Genomic DNA, 17,272 nt, shown 5'->3' with positions numbered 1-17,272 from the left:
CACAATGCAGTGCGCGCGTGACTTCCGCGGCTTTGGATCTGCCTTCCGGTTGAAGGGAGGGGAGAAGCCAAGTCAGCATCCCGTCACGCCGCCTCTCCGGAAGATTCCACCACACACCCAGTCCCCCCCCCCTCGTCCGATGACCCCTCCTTCTACGCTGGACTGAGGGAGAGGAGCGCACCGACCCACTTTAACCCCATGCGCACTGGATTCTGGGACGGCCGGCCGGTCAACCGCGGAGCCTCCTGGTGAATGGAGTTTCACGCGGGTGGCGCGTCCCGCTGCGTCCGGACATGGAACGACGATGCCCACAATGCAGTGCGCGCAAGTGACTTCCGCGGCTTTGGATCTGCCTTCCGGCTGAAGGGAGGGGAGAAGCGGAACTTTGCAGCTTATGTGTTCCGTTCGCGTCCATCCACCCGGGCTTTGGATTAGTTAGATTGAAAGGCGGCCCCTGAGGTAAGAGGGTCATGAACCGAGGTGATTGGGTAGTTTGCATCATCAGCGGGCGGCTGCAGGACGGTGGGCCTCGGCTGAGCGGAGGGGAAGCGCTGCGATCGCTCGGGTGACATCAGATTTAGTCAGTGTCTTCTTCCACTGCTGACTGCGTCTGAGATGTTTTGCCGTGGGGATGGAAATGGAGGCATCAGCTGTGTTGCATCTGTCAATGCACCCATTCCTAGTGTGATGGGAATGTTTTGGGGAGATAAATTGGTAAAATTAGAGCAGGTTACATACAAGCACTCATTTTAAAACAGATCTTATTTGAAATACTGAAGAATTCATATTCAGCGACTTTACAGAAACTATGGAGAATGCTGTGCACGTTTCCCAAGTAGGTAGGTGCCAGTTGACATGATGTCATGAAAGGAATAGACCATCGTCTTGGACTGCAATCAGGTCGTCTGTGACCTACTTGCAAAGAGCTCACTCAAAGGTCAATGAGAGGTTTGTTCCCCTAAAACAACAGGTGGGAGAAGGAGGGGGTTTTGCAAGTGAGAGAGAGAAGGAGATGTGGCTGGGAGTTTTAGAATCTCACACGAAGCGAGAGAGACACACTGCTGAACAGTGTCACCTTGTTGGAACTGAAACAGAAGCTCCAGAGTGGTGGATGACCTGAAGTGATATCTGTCTGATGTTTCTCTTGGAATAAATGCAACAGAAAGGAACTCTGTGCAAGCTTGAAAGAAAGAGGTTATCATCTGAAGGATCCTGATGGGGCAAGTTTGATCAGCAAGACATTGAGGTGACTAATGGTGGTATCTCAGTTGTGGAAATCCTGGAACAACTCTCTCTGCAAACCTAAAAGAACCTTCCTGAGTGGTAAACATTTACCTTTCGAGCACTAATGCCTGGTGAACTTTATACGTTAAATTCTGTGCATAGTATAAGAATTGCCTGCAATCAGAGAACTTGGAAGAATAAGAAGTGAGATTGAACTGTGAACCAAAGAACTTTTCTTAAATTTACACACACATTACATACACATGTGCTTAGAATTAGAAGGGAGTTAAGTTAGGTTAGTTAAGTTAATAGAGATAAGTTAAAGTTTGATTCTGTTTTCATATTTAAAGATAATTAAAAACAACTTTTGTTTAAGTAGCTACTTGTCTTGGTGAATGTCTATTGCTGCTGGGTTTTGGGGTCCTTTGGGCTTGTAACACTAGTTACTACTGTATCATCTTAAATCCTTCAGGAGATTTTTAAAAATTGTGCTGTTTAATCTAAATTAAACATTTGCACAGTTTCATAAGGGGTAATATTTTTGAAAGGTTTTTTGTATTAAAACTTAATAAAATGTTTTGAATTCATTGGTAGATGACACTAAAAGGCTTAAATTCTACTCCCGTATAACTAGCTTTATTAATTTAAAATTGTCATTACCTGAAAAACACTCTGGAAATTCAACTGGGCATTTCTTTCGCTGGTCAAATGTAGGATTACTTTATTTTTCCTTTTGAACATTGCAGATGTATTTATTCCACATTCAATGAAAAATTAAAGGTGCATTCAGCTAATCATTTTTAAAAAAAATATTTTATCAGAAAAAAAAATTATAACCACAATTACATAACTGAAATGTTAACAAGTTGTCAAAATCAAACGTGATTACAGAAAAAGAAGCTGAATAGAACTGCAGAAAATCCTAAAAGAAACCCCCAAACCTCCCCTCCCCCCCAAACATTACCCCTCCCTCTATCCTAACTCTAACCTCTCTTCCCCCTAATAAAGAATAGCTAAAGAAAAGAAGTAGATAAGGAGAATATCTATCATCATTCATTTACTATCTAATAAGGACATCCAGCGGCATTCAAGACCAGCCTTAAATTTTCAAATTAAAAAGGTCCAAATATGGGCTCCAAATCTTTTAAAATACATTAATATTTATCCCTTAGATTATGTTATCTTCTCCATTGGTATGCATGACCTCATTTCCAAATGCCATCTTTGTAAATTAAGCTCCATTTGATCTTTCCATGAAATAGCTGTACATTTCCTTGCTACTGCTAAAGCGAATCACAAAAACGCCATCTGAAATTTGTCCAGTTTATATACCAAAGCCATTTCACTAACTTCTCAGCTAATCGTTGTGCCAATCTCTTTTCCTTACAATTTTCATGCAAGTCTGCAAATTACTTTCTCTCAATTTTCTGCCCAATTCCCTCAGGCATTGAATTCCACATCATAACTAACGTGATTTTAAAAAATAAACAGGTTCTTCATATACCCATCCTATACCTTTTGCCCAGAATTTTAAATCTCTGCTCCTAGTTATAGAATCATAGAACATGAAAACATGTCCTGGGGTCAAACTTGCCCACCCACTCGTCTCAGCTGCCTGCATTTGGCCCATATCCCTCTAAACCCATCCTATCTATGTATCTGCCCAAAATTTTATTAAATGTTACAGTAGTATCTGTCTCAACCACCTCCTCCGGCATCCTGTTCTGTACACTCAACACTATCTAAATTTTTAAATAAACTTTAGCCCTCAGTTTCCTATTAAATCTCTCTCTTTTGTTGTGTATTCTAAGTTTAGAAATACACTAGCTCACGGAGATGTGGTGCTTCATTCAACCTTTATTACTAATCTAAAATGGTTCCGCGCAGCACACAATATATATACATAATGAATTCATACGCATGCAGGCATATGTTCACAACAAAATTCCCCCCCCCCCCCCGGACCCTGACAAAATAAATGCTTCGTGAAAATAGCATATCGGCAGCACTTGTATGATAACTATGTGGTACACATGGATTAAAGTATGAATTACAATTACACTACATCTTAAGTATGACATGTTAAGCAGCCACATCATGCTTACTGGAGGACGTCTTTCCCACTTTGATTATCTTGGTGAGATAGAATCCGTCAGGAAACTTTGCAACTTCTCTGGACTCTGCCTTTTTTGGCCAGTACCTCCTCGGTTGGTGGTACTGACTTTGAACTTCATCTTTGGTGAGCCCCATTCGGACATTGCTTAGGACTGCTCTGCTGAGCAGGATGTAGTGTAGGACTGCCGTGCTGAGCATTCGGCATTGAGGGGGCATCATCTTCCAAAGAGATTCCTGGAATGTTGTTGGGAAGGACCCACAATGATCATCAGGATTGTGAAAACAAAACACCTGTAACCTGTTGTAAAAACTTACTAATAGAAATCCAAAAAGGTTTAACTTTTGAACAAGACCATGTAGAATGAATAAAAGTTCCAAAACCTTCTCCACATCTAAAACATTGATCGATGTATTCAATTTCCATCTATTCAATTTCTAAGTCGTAATATATAACTGATGTAAAAAACTATAATGAAGTAATCTATATCTTGCATTAATTGTATTAGAGATAACCTCGTTACATAAATCTTACCAAATTTGTTGATCTTGTTCTGATCTTTCTCTTGACTTAAATAAACCTAATTTAGGTCCTTTTACTTGTAACATCATATATGCTATTGAAGCAAACTTTTTTTTATCATATGGTTATTCCATCAACAACTAACAGTTCTAAATCTATAGGATCTTTTAAAACCATATTTGATCGTAATTTCTCTCTTAAATAAGCTCTTAATTGAAAATATCAAAATATTATGTGGAATATTGTACTTAATTTTTAACTGATCATATTTCATCAATCTACCATTTTCATAACAATGCCCAATTTTAAAATTCCTTTAATATAACAAATATTTAAAAAAAGGATTATCTTTTGAAAAAAAATATTATAGGATTAATTAATGGCGTTTTTAACAACAAAAGACTTCCATTATTTTCTAACTTAACCTTATTCCAAACATTTAATGAAATGTTTCAATAATGGAGCATTTCTGTCAGTAACCATTAATCTTGGTTCCTATTTATAAATAAATTCTTCAGGTATATTTTCTCCAATCTTATTTAACTCAATTTCCACCCATGATTGTTTAATATTCCAAATAAAGAAACTTGAAACCTTAATTGTGCTGCTTTATAATAATTCTTAAAATTAGGAAGCTGTAGTCCACTTAATTCATATTTCCATGTTATTTTTTCTAATGATATTCTTGCTGTCTTACCTTTCCAAAGAAATTTCCTAACTTGTTTATTTAAATCCTGAAGAAAAAAATTGAGGTACAGAGATTGGAAAAGTCTGAAACAAATATTGAATTCTTGGAAAAATATTCATTTTAATACAATTAATTTTTCCAATTAAAGTTTTAGGTAAATGTGTCCATTTTTAAAAAATCTTTGTTTATTTTCTTGAATAACAGAATATAATTTAATTTATATAAATCTTTCAAATTATTATCTATACTAATTCCTAAATATTTAATCCCATTTCAGTCCACTTAAATTGAATATCTTTTTGATATTGTGAATAATCACCCTTTAGTAATTCCATTACCTCACTCTTATCCCAATTTATTTTATAACCTGAAACTCTTCCATAATCTAGCAATTGTTTATAAAGTCACGGTAGTGATAATTGTTGGTTAAATATACCAACACATCATCTGCAAATAAATTAATCTTATGCTTGGTTTGATTTACCACAAAACCTTTCAATTGCTAGTCCGTACGAATAATTTGTGCAAGAGGTACTTAATAATGACTTGTAGATCTCAGCCAGGGCACATGCAATTTCCTTTGCAGCTTCCCATGGTGCCCCTCACCCACTTTTGAGTGTGTGTGTGTTTGTGTATACTGCACAGAGATGATAGATACAGTTATAAGATGGATTTTTTTTAAAAGAAATCTTTATCCACTTTTATTTTGGCAGCTAAAATGTTACCAACAACAGCAAATAGTAGTCAAGAGAATGGTGCCCTAAATTCTCGGGATTCTGCTCGACATACAGCTGGAGCCAAGCGGTACAAGTATCTCAGGCGCCTTTTTCGTGTTAAACAAATGGATTTTGAATTTGCTATGTGGCAAATGTTGTACCTTTTTACATCCCCACAGATGGTATACAGAAACTTTCATTACAGAAAACAGACCAAAGACCAGTGGGCCAGAGATGACCCAGCCTTCCTTGTTTTGCTTAGTATCTGGTTATGTGGTAAGTATCCTTCTGGAAAAAAGTTTCCATTCCAAGAAGCCCAATTATTGGACGCGAGTGGTGATGTAAAGCAGGGGTGGCAAACCTTTTAATTTTTAATTTATAATTTAAACATAAAGCACAGTAACAGGCCATTTCGGCCCACGAGTCCGTGCCGCCCAATTATCCTACACCCCTGGTACGTACTCGTGGACTGAAATGGCCTGTTACCGTGCTCTATGTCTAAATTAAAAGGTTGGCCACCCCTGATGTAAAGCATGCTAATTGCTTGGTTATACAAGGATGATTTATTTCTAAACTTAAGTTTAAACATTTTTATTGATGATAAAAATCTTACAATTTTTTTTGAAAATTTCTGTAGCTGTGTCAATGAAATGAGTGCAAATTAGGATTATTCTCCCATTCTAATTCCATTTCCCACTTCAGAAGCTTAACTCCCATTTGTGTTTGAGCAATGTGCTCATTTCCTGAAGTTCAGTTCGTGTAGCTGGTTCAGTTCTGGTGCTGTTGATATGTTCTCCCCATGCCTGCATGGGTTTCCTCTTGGTGCTCCAGTTTACTCTCACCCTCCAAAATGTATGGGATGGTAGGTTAATTGGAGTATTTGGGCTCATGGGCTGGAAAGGCCTGTTTTTTTAAATCACTAAAAAATTGTATATGGTTAGGTCCCTTATTGTGATTTTCTGTGGCAGTAAATTTAACGCTTTTCTCAAGTGTAATCACATCCATATTACTTCTTCCTTGGTACCATTCCTGTGAAATTATTACACAGCCCTTACATGGCTCTAATTTCTAGGATTAGGCTGTGACAATGACAAAAACGACTTAAACACCAGGTCTCTTATTTACTGACTTGGAACTATTATAACAACCTGACTTTGATTTTTGTAATGAGTTGTCTGAAATGAATCTGCATCAGAATCATGTCACTCTTTATTTAAAAAAAAATCAATTCAAAGAAATTGAAGAAACAGCATGGTTTGTGAATTGGGAGCTAGATGGTGCAGAAGTAGCCAATGATGGAGCCCTTAGATTAGGAGAAACATATGTTGAGGAGGAAGAGAGGGATGTGGATGGAGAATGATACAAAAGGAATGATCCCATTTGTGTTTGAGACAATACAAGTGGATCTTGTGCAGGGCAAGATGGAGGGGATCAACTGTGAGCATAGATTACACAGTGGAAGCGGTGAAGAAAACCATTGAACCGGGAGAACAACACGGATGGAAATAGAAATAACCTAAACACAGGCTTGATTACGTAGAATGGAGCTGAATTGGGAGTAAGAATGTGAAAGCTGGAGGAAATCCTAAGTTAAAGTCCTTTTGTGGGATAAAATTGATGCAAGTCGGGTAGAATCTATAAGGATTGACAAACATTTAACTAAATTTAGAGAGAGAGAGAGAGTGAGGTACAAACCATAAAAGATGATTGACCATCTGTCAGCATATTGTGCATTCATAAAGTCCGATGACCTTCTTGTTCACTTTTTGAATTTCACACCATTAAAATTGTCATTTGTAACTTAATGGTTAGATTAAGAAGTGAAGATCTGGAAGAATTCAACATGAGCATGATTTTTTCTTTGCAGTTTCTACCATTGGTTTTGGATTTATATTAGCAATGGGATTTTTTGAAACATTAAAGCTGTTACTATGGGTTGTATTCATTGACTGCATTGGAGTTGGACTTCTGATCGCAACATTAATGTGGTAAGTTTTGAAAACAGTTGATGTTAATTCTAAGGGTGGTTTGGAAGTTCCAGGTGTACGAGAACCAAGGTCCTAGCATTTAACTCTGCCATTCCATGTTTACATTTATGGTAAGTCTTTCAACTGGGCTCTATAACCTGAATGAACTAGTGGCTTAATATTAAGTGTAAATACTACAGGCCATCCCCAGTAACAAATGGGTTCTGTTTTTATATGTGAAATTTTTTTGTAAATTGGAAAAAGCCCCAAAATCACTCAAAATGGTAATTATACTTCCACACAATTGTAATAGTAAAAGCACATAAGCTTGATAAGAACAATTACTAAAATTGGGCAGGGGTCAGGTGGGGGGAGAGAACTAGAGAGGAGGAAAGAGAGAGGAGACACAATATACAAACGCACTGGAGAAACTCAGCAGGTAACTCAGCATCTATAGGATAACCAACATTATAGGTCTGACTCTTCATTAGGTGCAAGCAAAATCATGCAGGTGTCTGAATGTCTGAATAAAAATGTGGAGGGAATGGTGTTGAGGAAGGGACAGGGGGAGGAGCACAGGCCAAGAGATAAGAGTTCTTAGGTGGATACAGGTAGGAGGGTAGAGAAAGTAGTGCTCTGATAGAAGAGAGGAAGGGGGTGGGGAGCTATAGGAGACAAATGGATAGGTAAAAAGAATTAAAATGTGGAGAGAGAGGATTAACGGAAATTGGAGAAGTCAGCGTTAATGCTGTCTGGTTGGAGAAATACAAGGTGGTGTTTCTCCAATTTGTGGGTAGCTGAGGTTTGGCAGTGCTTGAGTCCGTAGACAGATATGTCAATATGGGAATGTTGTGTGGAATTGAAATGGAGAGAGAGTGAGAGAGGAAGCTAGTTATTCCGTTTGTTGGAATGAGCAGATGTGCATACATTTTTTTGAACGAGATATTATGGGAGCTCATTCCTTTGTAGAGGTGTCCACCAGTCTGGCATTCATAACCCTGGAGACGGCATGTACTATCTAAATACCTTTGGCATTTTCTTGTTTGAAATGGTTGAGCAGCAGCTGCAGAAATTAGTATTCATTGCAATTAAATGCTATATATTAATGAGTTTTTCTCTTGAGATTGCATTAAAATAGACAGCGTACTGTGGATAAAGATTGTTTCTTTCAATGGCTCCTTCAGTGAATGCTCCCCCATTGGTTCCTTCAGTTCTCATTGATTGAAAAGTAGCAAATATAACAACAGTACAGGATAGAAGGTAGAGAGAATTACAAATAGTTGAGATCTCAATTGAATGTAAAGTTTAGTTTCTGGTCTGATGAATTTCCCCGAGTCACCATTCTGGAGACCAGTCTCTCAGCCATACCTCGACTGTCTTGAATTGCTTATCCATACTTCGATTTATCATACAATTTGGGGAACAGTGAAATTTTAATATCTTTGTGAGTCTCTTAATTAGACATCCTGTATTTTCTTACGTTTTTAGTTTCAATATATGCCACAAGTGTTTTATTGAATTTAATATGAGGTCAATCTTCCCCCTCTTGAATAATCATATGCCCAAAAAGTACCTGGCGTAAATAAATAAATATTCCTCCCCTATGTATTGGTTTTCTTTATCTCATTTACTCATAACTATGCCAGCTGCTGTTAGTTCCTTATCCATCAGTCCCTTGATTTCTTGGCTTAAGATCCATAATTGGCCTTCACTTCCTCACGTTGATCCATGCCCCATTTTGTAAATGTTTTAATCTCTCATTTATTATTCTTCTAATTTTGCCTACCTTGATCTGCTGATGGTACTGGAATCATTAGATCGTTAAACATCAAAAGTCCCTCAAAACATAGCTGCTCCTGCTCTCAACCGCTTTGTTTACCCTCGTCAACTGTTGGGACTCACTGCATACGAAAATGTTCCTAAGTTCTCAAGATCCATTTATTGCTATATTTTCTTCCAGGCTCATCACCAACAGATATTTGATGAAGCCTCTGAGTAAAGGCTATGATGTGGAATGGGGCTATGCCTTTGATATTCATCTCAATGCTTTCTATCCACTTCTTGTAATACTGCATTTTATTCAATTGTTCTTCATTAACCGTAAGTGTTTTCTTTTGTTTATAAGCCTTTTTTTTCCTCAAGCATTATAAAATCCTTCAGTTTTGTTCCAAAATAAATTTTACTACTTCATTGCAAAAAAAATCCAAAACTTTTGTGTTGGAAGAGTAGAAAAAAATTGAAACTGACATTATTGAGCATAATTAATCATAGTGTAACCTACGTGAACATCAACTTATAACAGAAGCTGCTCACAAGTCTCTCGTTTCTGCTGTTTATTTGAATGTTTCTTGTGGGAAGTCATGAAACGGTATTAAAATTAATTTCAGCCAGTAAGGTAATGGAGGATTGAGAGAGATCCCTTACACCTGATTATTTGCAGCTCAGGGAGTTAGCGGATGCGCACATTGTCATTTTCCAAAGTTCAATAGATTCTAGAACAGTTCTCATAGATTAGAAATGAAAGAAAGAAGATAGAGAGAAAGTGGAGAAGTGGGGCAGCATATTTAGTGTAGGTGTTAGTGGAATGCTCTTACAGAGCCAGTCTCCCAGGTTCAAATCTGGCACTTTTTGTAAAGAGTTTGCATGGTCTCCCCAAATCTGTGTGGGTTTCCTCCCACCTTCCAAAAACGTACCAAGTTTTTTTGGTTAATTGGTGTACTGAGGCAGCACAGGCTCATGGTTACTGTGCTGCATCCCCCACCGTAAATTGAAGAAAATTACAGACCAGCTAATTTGAAGTCAGCCTTGCAAAATAGATTCTATTATTAAGAGACCAATAACTGGGGAACATGAAAAATAACTCCAGGATTGGGCAGAGTAATATGAATTTATTAAAATGAAATCACGTTTGATAAACTTGTGAGAATTGGGCTATTTGGACTAAAAGAAACCTTAATGTCAGAAAGTGGCCAACAAGGGAATGGAAATTGTGTGAAGGGTTTAATCCTTTTATTTATAATGTTCTTAACTGATGGGCAAATCGGGTAGAGAAGGAAAGAAGCAACGTGGCAGAAAAATTGGTTTCAGTGATGAAGAATTTTAGTTGCAAGGTTAGTTTGAAAAATTGGGTTTTCCCTTGAAATACAGAATGTTACAGAACAGCACAGACTCTTTGTTGTTCTGATCAATATAAACCTATCAACAAACTACTTGATATCCATCACCCTCTATTTTTCTTGTATCCATGTGCCTGTCTCAGAGTCTTTTAAATGTCCCTTTTATATCAGCCTCCACCACCACTCTGGCAATGAATTCCAAGTACCCACCACTCTCTGTGTATTAAAAAAAAAATTGCCCTGACGTCTCCCTTAAACTTTCCTCCCCTCAACCTATCCTCTGGTGTTTGCTACTCTTGCCTTGGGGAAAAAGTTGCTTGATGTCCATCCTATCTCTGCCTCTCATAATCTTGAAGACCTCTGTTAAATCCCTTCTTTGCTCCAAAACCATGTTCATAAGACACGTTCTCCAGTGCAGACATCATCCTCATAAATCTCCTCTATATCTTCTCCATAGTTTCCACATCCTTCCTGTAATGAAGCAACTTGAACTGAACACAATATTCCAATAATCAGAATTTTGTAGAGCTGCAACATTACCTCACAACTCTTAAGCTTAATATTTTGACTAATGAAGGCCAGCATACTATAAGCCTTCTTAACTACCCTATCAACATGCATGGCAACTTTGAGAGAGCTATGGATTTGGACCCCAATGTCCCTTTGTTCTTCACACTGTTAAAAATCCGACCATGTGGCCTTCATGTTGACCTTCCAAAATGCATTATTATCTGCCATTTTTCCACCAACTCTGCATTCCTCAAGCAGAGAAGATTTGAAAACATTAGGTTCAAATGAGGTATTCACTAATAAACTGTTCCCAATAGCTTTTCTAGGACAAGGGAGAGTCTGCATGGACTTAGTGGTCTAAATGGCTTCTTTCAGGATCGTGATGACCTCTGGCTTTATTAACACATTTAATCTAAATTGCCTACTTACTTATGCCATTTCCAGATCTTTGTTCACATAACTGTCTTAAAGAAAACTTGTGATGCAAATAGAACTTATTTTACATGCAAAGTATTTAAACACGTTGAATAATTCTTTTCTTTGCAGATGTCATTATTAAGGATGGAATTGTTGCTTGTTTTGTTGGGAACATCTTTTGGCTGATTGGCATTGGATATTACATTTATGTTACTTTTCTTGGATACAGTGGTAAGCATAAGTTTGAAATGCATTTTTTCCATAACATTTGAAAGGATTTAACTGGCAGAGATTTATTTTATGCTCATATTTTTTTTTGTGCTCTTAAATGTAATCCAACATCTACAAATACCAAATACTGTCGAGAGTAAAGGCTGGCTGATTTTGTTTGTAATTCCTAGCTGCACAATAACTATTCCAAAATTTCAATCACTGCCTTTATTCTTTCTGGTTCTAATGGCTTAGTCCTGCAGTCATTGAGGCATTATGAATTTTGGAGACAATTTCTGTTTCAAATGCTATAAATTGAACCACTTATACTTAAACCTTTCTGCACATCTTGCCTCTCTTCTCCAAATATTTGGCAAACCACTTGGTAGCTGCTCAATATGTGTATAGTACAACTGAGACTAGACACTCTTTAGAGCTGTATAGCACAGAAACTGGTCCTTTGGCCCACCATGTCTGCAGACCATTATGTACCAATTAATACTAATCCCATGCCTCAGTACCCAGTCCATAGCCATGGTGTTTCAAATGGTGAACTAAATCAAAAATACCTGCCTTCTCCACTCTCTCAGGCAATGCATCAACCACCTCGATGAAAAAAAAAACCATAAAATTTCTGGTAGTTCTGATAATACAGGATGGCCACTGAATGTAATTTCCAGTGATTTAATCCCATTTGGTATGAGCTGAACATTTTAAATTTTCCCACCCCTGGATATATGTTAAATAAGCTGAGAAAGGTGAATCAGCTCTATTGTTTTCCATGTGAACATTCTCCCTTCCTCCGACTCTATTTGTGTTTCCTTCTGCTTAGTTCAATGTTGGCACAGTAGTTAATTTCCAGATGAGTGAGCTAGAGGCCTAGATTAACAATTCAACCAGCCCAAGTTCAGATCTCACCACTGCAGTTTGGAATGTATATTTAAATCATACTTATTTTTAAAAACTATATTGGTAATAACAATTATGAAGCAGTTGAATTATTGTAAAAAAACATTGTAGAGATCAATATTTTTAAAGGGAGGAAATTAGGCTCACCTTCAATGTGACTCCATATCCACTGATTATGTCCGAGTCTTTAATGCCCTCAGAAATAGCTTTGCAAGTTATGCAGTTAAGAGATGTGGGGGATGGGCAATAAATGCTGGCTTTGACAGTCATTGTGATCTTGAAAAATGAACAGAAAGAAACTTAGGTGACTTTTTTTTTCCATTAGCATTACCTTTTCTGAAGAACACGGTTGCTCTGCTATATCCATTTGCTCTCCTTGTAATTTTGTTCTTGCTGTCGCTGGGATTGGGATGGAACTTCACCAAAGGACTGTGCTGGTTCTACAAGTACAGAGTGCAGTAAAATACCACTCATCTAATTGAGTATTTGCTGAACTTTTTGTTTGTTGACTGTATATAATATAGCATTGACAATTGTATCATTTGTATATGTGCTGTACATACTGATAAATAACCAGATTTGAGGAATAAGATCACTTCAGATTTATTCTTTTGAAATGTTTGAATTGTGGCAAATCTTTTTCTACAATGTGAATGGTGATCATTAAATGCGGCAATTGACTGGTTTGTATATTTCATATTTATCAAATGAGTAAAATACGTTCCTGTAACATTTCTGCAGTTTTGCTGAAAAGCATTTATTAGGAAGCTTTAATTGAGACATATATTTTCCCACTTTGGTTATAATTTTTATGAATACCTTTATGCTTGCACAGAGTTAATGGAAGGAGAGAAAAGTTTGATGCCGATTTTTTGTTTCAAATTCCTAATTTCTTGATTTTACTTCTCACTCTTTTTTTTCCCCTTTGCCAGCTGATTTAAAACATAGAATAGATTAAGTAAAAAGCTGATGAGTTCCCAAGCTCTCCAGGAGATCATCGTTTTCACTATTCAGCACATTCCAAATGTTTTGCAGTTCCTGGAGGAGTAGCAGATCAGATTATTCTCTCATAACAATGTGTTGTGGTTTTGGAGACTCGAGTTCTAAATTTTTAACCAAATAAAACTATGATAAGAACAAAATCTTGCTTCCACTGTCTTCTGTGAAGATGGAAGAAATTAACAATCAAAACGTTTTCAGATGCTGGAATCAACATAGAACAGCACCTGCCCTTCAGATCACAACAGTCTAATCCTTCTCTCGCTCAACTCACAACTCTCTTTTCTTTACATCCATGTGGCTTTTAAATGTCTCTGTGATACCAGTCTCAACCACCATCCTTAGCAATGCATTCCAGGCACCCACCATTCTGTTTTTTTTTAAATCTCTGATGTCTTCCCCGAAAGTTTCCTCCACTAACCTGAAGCAGATATCCTCTGGTATTGGCCATTACCACCCTGGGGGAAAGAAGATGCTAGCTGTCTAATGGTTCTCATAATCTTAGGCACCTTAATTAAGTTGCCTCTCTTGGTCCAAAGAGAAAAGCCCAAGTGCACTCGACTTATCCTCATAAAACACATTCTCCAGTCCAGACAGCATCCTGGTAACTTTCCTTCACATCTACTCTTGCCTCCTATTACATGGCAATCAGAACTGAATACAGTACTTGGTGTGTGGTCTAACCAGAGTTTTATACATCTGCAACAGTACCTTGCAGTCCTGTTAATAACTATTCTATCAACTTGTGTGGCAGCCTTGAGAGATCCATGGTATGAAACCCAAGATGCCTCTGTTCCTCCTGCTATTAACCACATCCACTGACTTCAAGTTGGATTTTCACACTCCATCTGCCACTGCTTCACCCAACACTGTCCACGTCCCCTTATAACCTACAACAACTCTGCACTAGGACAGCGCGGTTAGCACAACGCTGTTACAGTGCCAGTGACTTGTGTTCGAATCCCATGCTGTCTGTAAGGAGTTTGTACTTTCTCCCTTTGTCTGTGTGGGTTTTCCCTGAGGACTCTTGTTTCCTCCCACCGTTCAAAGCATACAGGGTTGCAGGTTAATTGGGTGTGACTGGGCGACACGGGCTCCTAGGTTAGAAGGGCTTGTTACCGTGCCCTATGTCTAAATTTTTTAAAAATTTAAATCCGCAACTTTTGCATCATCTGCAAACTTACTGACCCACCCCTCCACTTCTTAATCCAAGTCATTAATAAAAAATGCAGAGCAGGGGTGCCTGGATCCATCCTGTAAAACAGGACTAGTTACTGAGCTCCCATCAAAATGCACCCCTTCAACTTCCACCCCCTGCCTTATGTGTGCAAGCCAATTCCAAATCCATGCAGCCACATTTCCATGATTCCACACTTCATGACTTTCTGGCTGAACATACCATGGAGAACCTCGTTAAACATCTTAATAAAAATCCATATACACCACACCCTACCTGCATCACTTTTTCTCACCACAAAACTTAATTAGGCTTGTGAGGCATGGCCTACCCCTCACAAATCCATTCTGACTAGCTCTAATGAGACCATGCTCTTAAATCCTATCCCTAAGAATCTGCTCTAACTAAATATGGAATTTTGTGAAATAGACTTTTCTATTCTATTTACAGTTGAGAATATTTGCAGGAACAAAATTAGGTCCAACTGTGCACTTACCAGCTTGTAGTGAGTTGGAGGTTCTTATTAGGGAAGGTTATGCTAAAATTTATTTCTGTAACAAATCTTTTTACTACAAGCAGGTACTTTCACAAAGTGAGTTCATAAATAAAAGACAGAAATAGGAGGTTGATTTGAATATTATGATTGGTGTGAAAAGGTAGGCAGAACTTTGTCATGGTTGTATGACATATTATAAATGTTAGGAATTGTTTAAACCAATATAATTATTTCCATCAATTACATTTAACAGTGTAGTCAGCTGAGCAGTTCAATGGGCTGAACCGTCGCACGTGCGGCTCGCCGAGCGGTCGCGCAGCACAGCAGGCCTGGTCGCTGCTCACTCACCTGGGCTGGGGGGCCATCCACGGCGCTGTGGGCTGGGTTTGGGCACACTGGAGACTGGGGCACCCACCTTCAAGAAAGCGTGGGGCTCCCATCGTCTTTATTTAAAGACACGAGGCCCACAGGTGAGTGGCAGGCACAGGGTGATGTCGCTTCTATTTCCGAGAGGGGAGGGTTTAAAAGTGGAGGCAAATTCAAATAAAGTGCACTTGATGACAAGCACCCTGACAGGTGTATTAATTTAGTAGCTCTACTGGAGTAGTCGCTACAACACCATAAAAACTGCACAAAAATAAAATTGGATTAATCAGATAAATGTGTTAGATGTGATGAAATAGGAACCTTCTTACATTCTACTTGGTCGTGTTCTAAAGTTAGAACTTTTTGGAAGGATTTAGGACAGATCAATAGCACCGTTTTTCCACAAAATCCAGATTTATTTTTGTTGGGAAATATAGAAGGACCAAGACTTAAACTTGTATTCCATCAAGTGAAATTTACTAAAATCGCCTTTGCGGTGGCAAGAAAGGGTATCACAGCGACTTTGAGATCAGATGTGTATTTAGGTATGGAAAGATGGTATTCGGAACTTGAGACCTGTATTCCTTTGGAGAAAATCACATAACTTCAGAAATAAATATCCACTTTTTGTACAAATTTGGATCCCGTCTGTATATGCAAAGGTTAGGGATAAATATGTAAATTGTACACCCAGCCTCTTAAGACCTGTAATAATCTTCTTCATAAAAGTCGTCATAAATATTGTAAGATCCCAGTGTGTGAGTTAACCCTCTGTGTCATCTGGAATCCAAATAAATGAAGGAAATGGATAAAGAGTAAGCAAGTACAGTAGATTTAGAGGAGCTAATTTAAAGTTCAGATTGATCTTAATGTTTATTAATTGCTAGCTAAATTTAGACTGTCCCGTGCTCAATTCTTAGCACTTTATTTGCGTTGAAGAAAACAATTCCAGGGTGGCATGGTGGTTAGCACAATGCTGTTACAATGCCAGCGATTGGGACTGGAGTTCGAATCCCATGTGTCTGTAAGGAGGTTGTACATTCTCCCTATGCCTGCAGGGGATCCTCCCACCATTCAAAATGTAGGTGAATTGGGTGTAATTTGGCAGCATGGGCCAAAAGGGCCTGTTACCATGCTGTATATCCAAATTTAAATTTCAAATGTAATTTGATTTAAATTTAAATTTTATCGTGAAGAGGCCAACAATTTAAAACGGTCCTTTCAATCTTCTTATCTGGCAGCTTTAATCTTTTCACAGCTTTCATAAAATTTCTTTCACTTCTTCCTTATTCTTGAAAATTCTTTGATCACCTTCTGAATATCAACCCTCAGCGTCACTGGGTAAGTCATTGAGTATTTTGAGGTTTTGGATTGCAGTTGTCTCTTTACCTCATCAAATTCTCGAAGCTCCTGGCTGAGCTGCTGTTTCTTCAGTTTTTGTTTTAGGTTGTCTTGGTCATTTAGCACTAGTTTTATCCATTTTTGACAATGAAATTCTGAGCTTTGAACTTTCAAAAGGTCTTTTTAATACTTTTCTGGAGAGCTCTTTCAGAACACGTCTGCTCAGATTCCCGAAGCAAACATATAACCATTTTACCATTTACAGAGCGGAAACAGGCCATGTCAGCCTTTCGAGTCCGCACTGGTTGACTTGAATTGATTTCTATGTAACTCCTGCACTCTATACTGATCTTTACTACTGTATTGATGGGTTTCTGGTGCTTCTTCTCATGGAATTCTACTGTCAAACTAATTTATACTTCCTGATTTATCTAATACATGTAATCTCTGAAAATGTGGATATGAAAACAAACTCCAATAGAGAGAAAAAAAATTCAAAGT

General features: G+C 38.0%; 1 protein-coding gene across 1 annotated transcript; it reads left to right on the top strand.

Moving 5' to 3' along the window:
* Window positions 1–67: 67 nt before the first annotated feature.
* unc50 (unc-50 homolog (C. elegans)) lies at window positions 68–13,534 on the top strand. Its single transcript, XM_069891874.1, has 6 exons — window positions 68–459; window positions 5,261–5,539; window positions 7,131–7,251; window positions 9,191–9,330; window positions 11,403–11,504; window positions 12,718–13,534. Exons 2-6 carry the CDS (start codon window positions 5,266–5,268, stop codon window positions 12,852–12,854), a joined length of 774 nt encoding a protein of 257 aa, XP_069747975.1. The 5' UTR covers window positions 68–459; window positions 5,261–5,265; the 3' UTR covers window positions 12,855–13,534.
* The last annotated feature ends 3,738 nt before the right edge of the window (window positions 13,535–17,272 follow it).

This window comes from Narcine bancroftii, chromosome 7 (assembly GCF_036971445.1).
Source record: "Narcine bancroftii isolate sNarBan1 chromosome 7, sNarBan1.hap1, whole genome shotgun sequence".
Taxonomy (NCBI): Eukaryota; Metazoa; Chordata; class Chondrichthyes; order Torpediniformes; family Narcinidae; genus Narcine; species Narcine bancroftii.
This window is presented reverse-complemented; position numbering and strand designations above follow the sequence as displayed.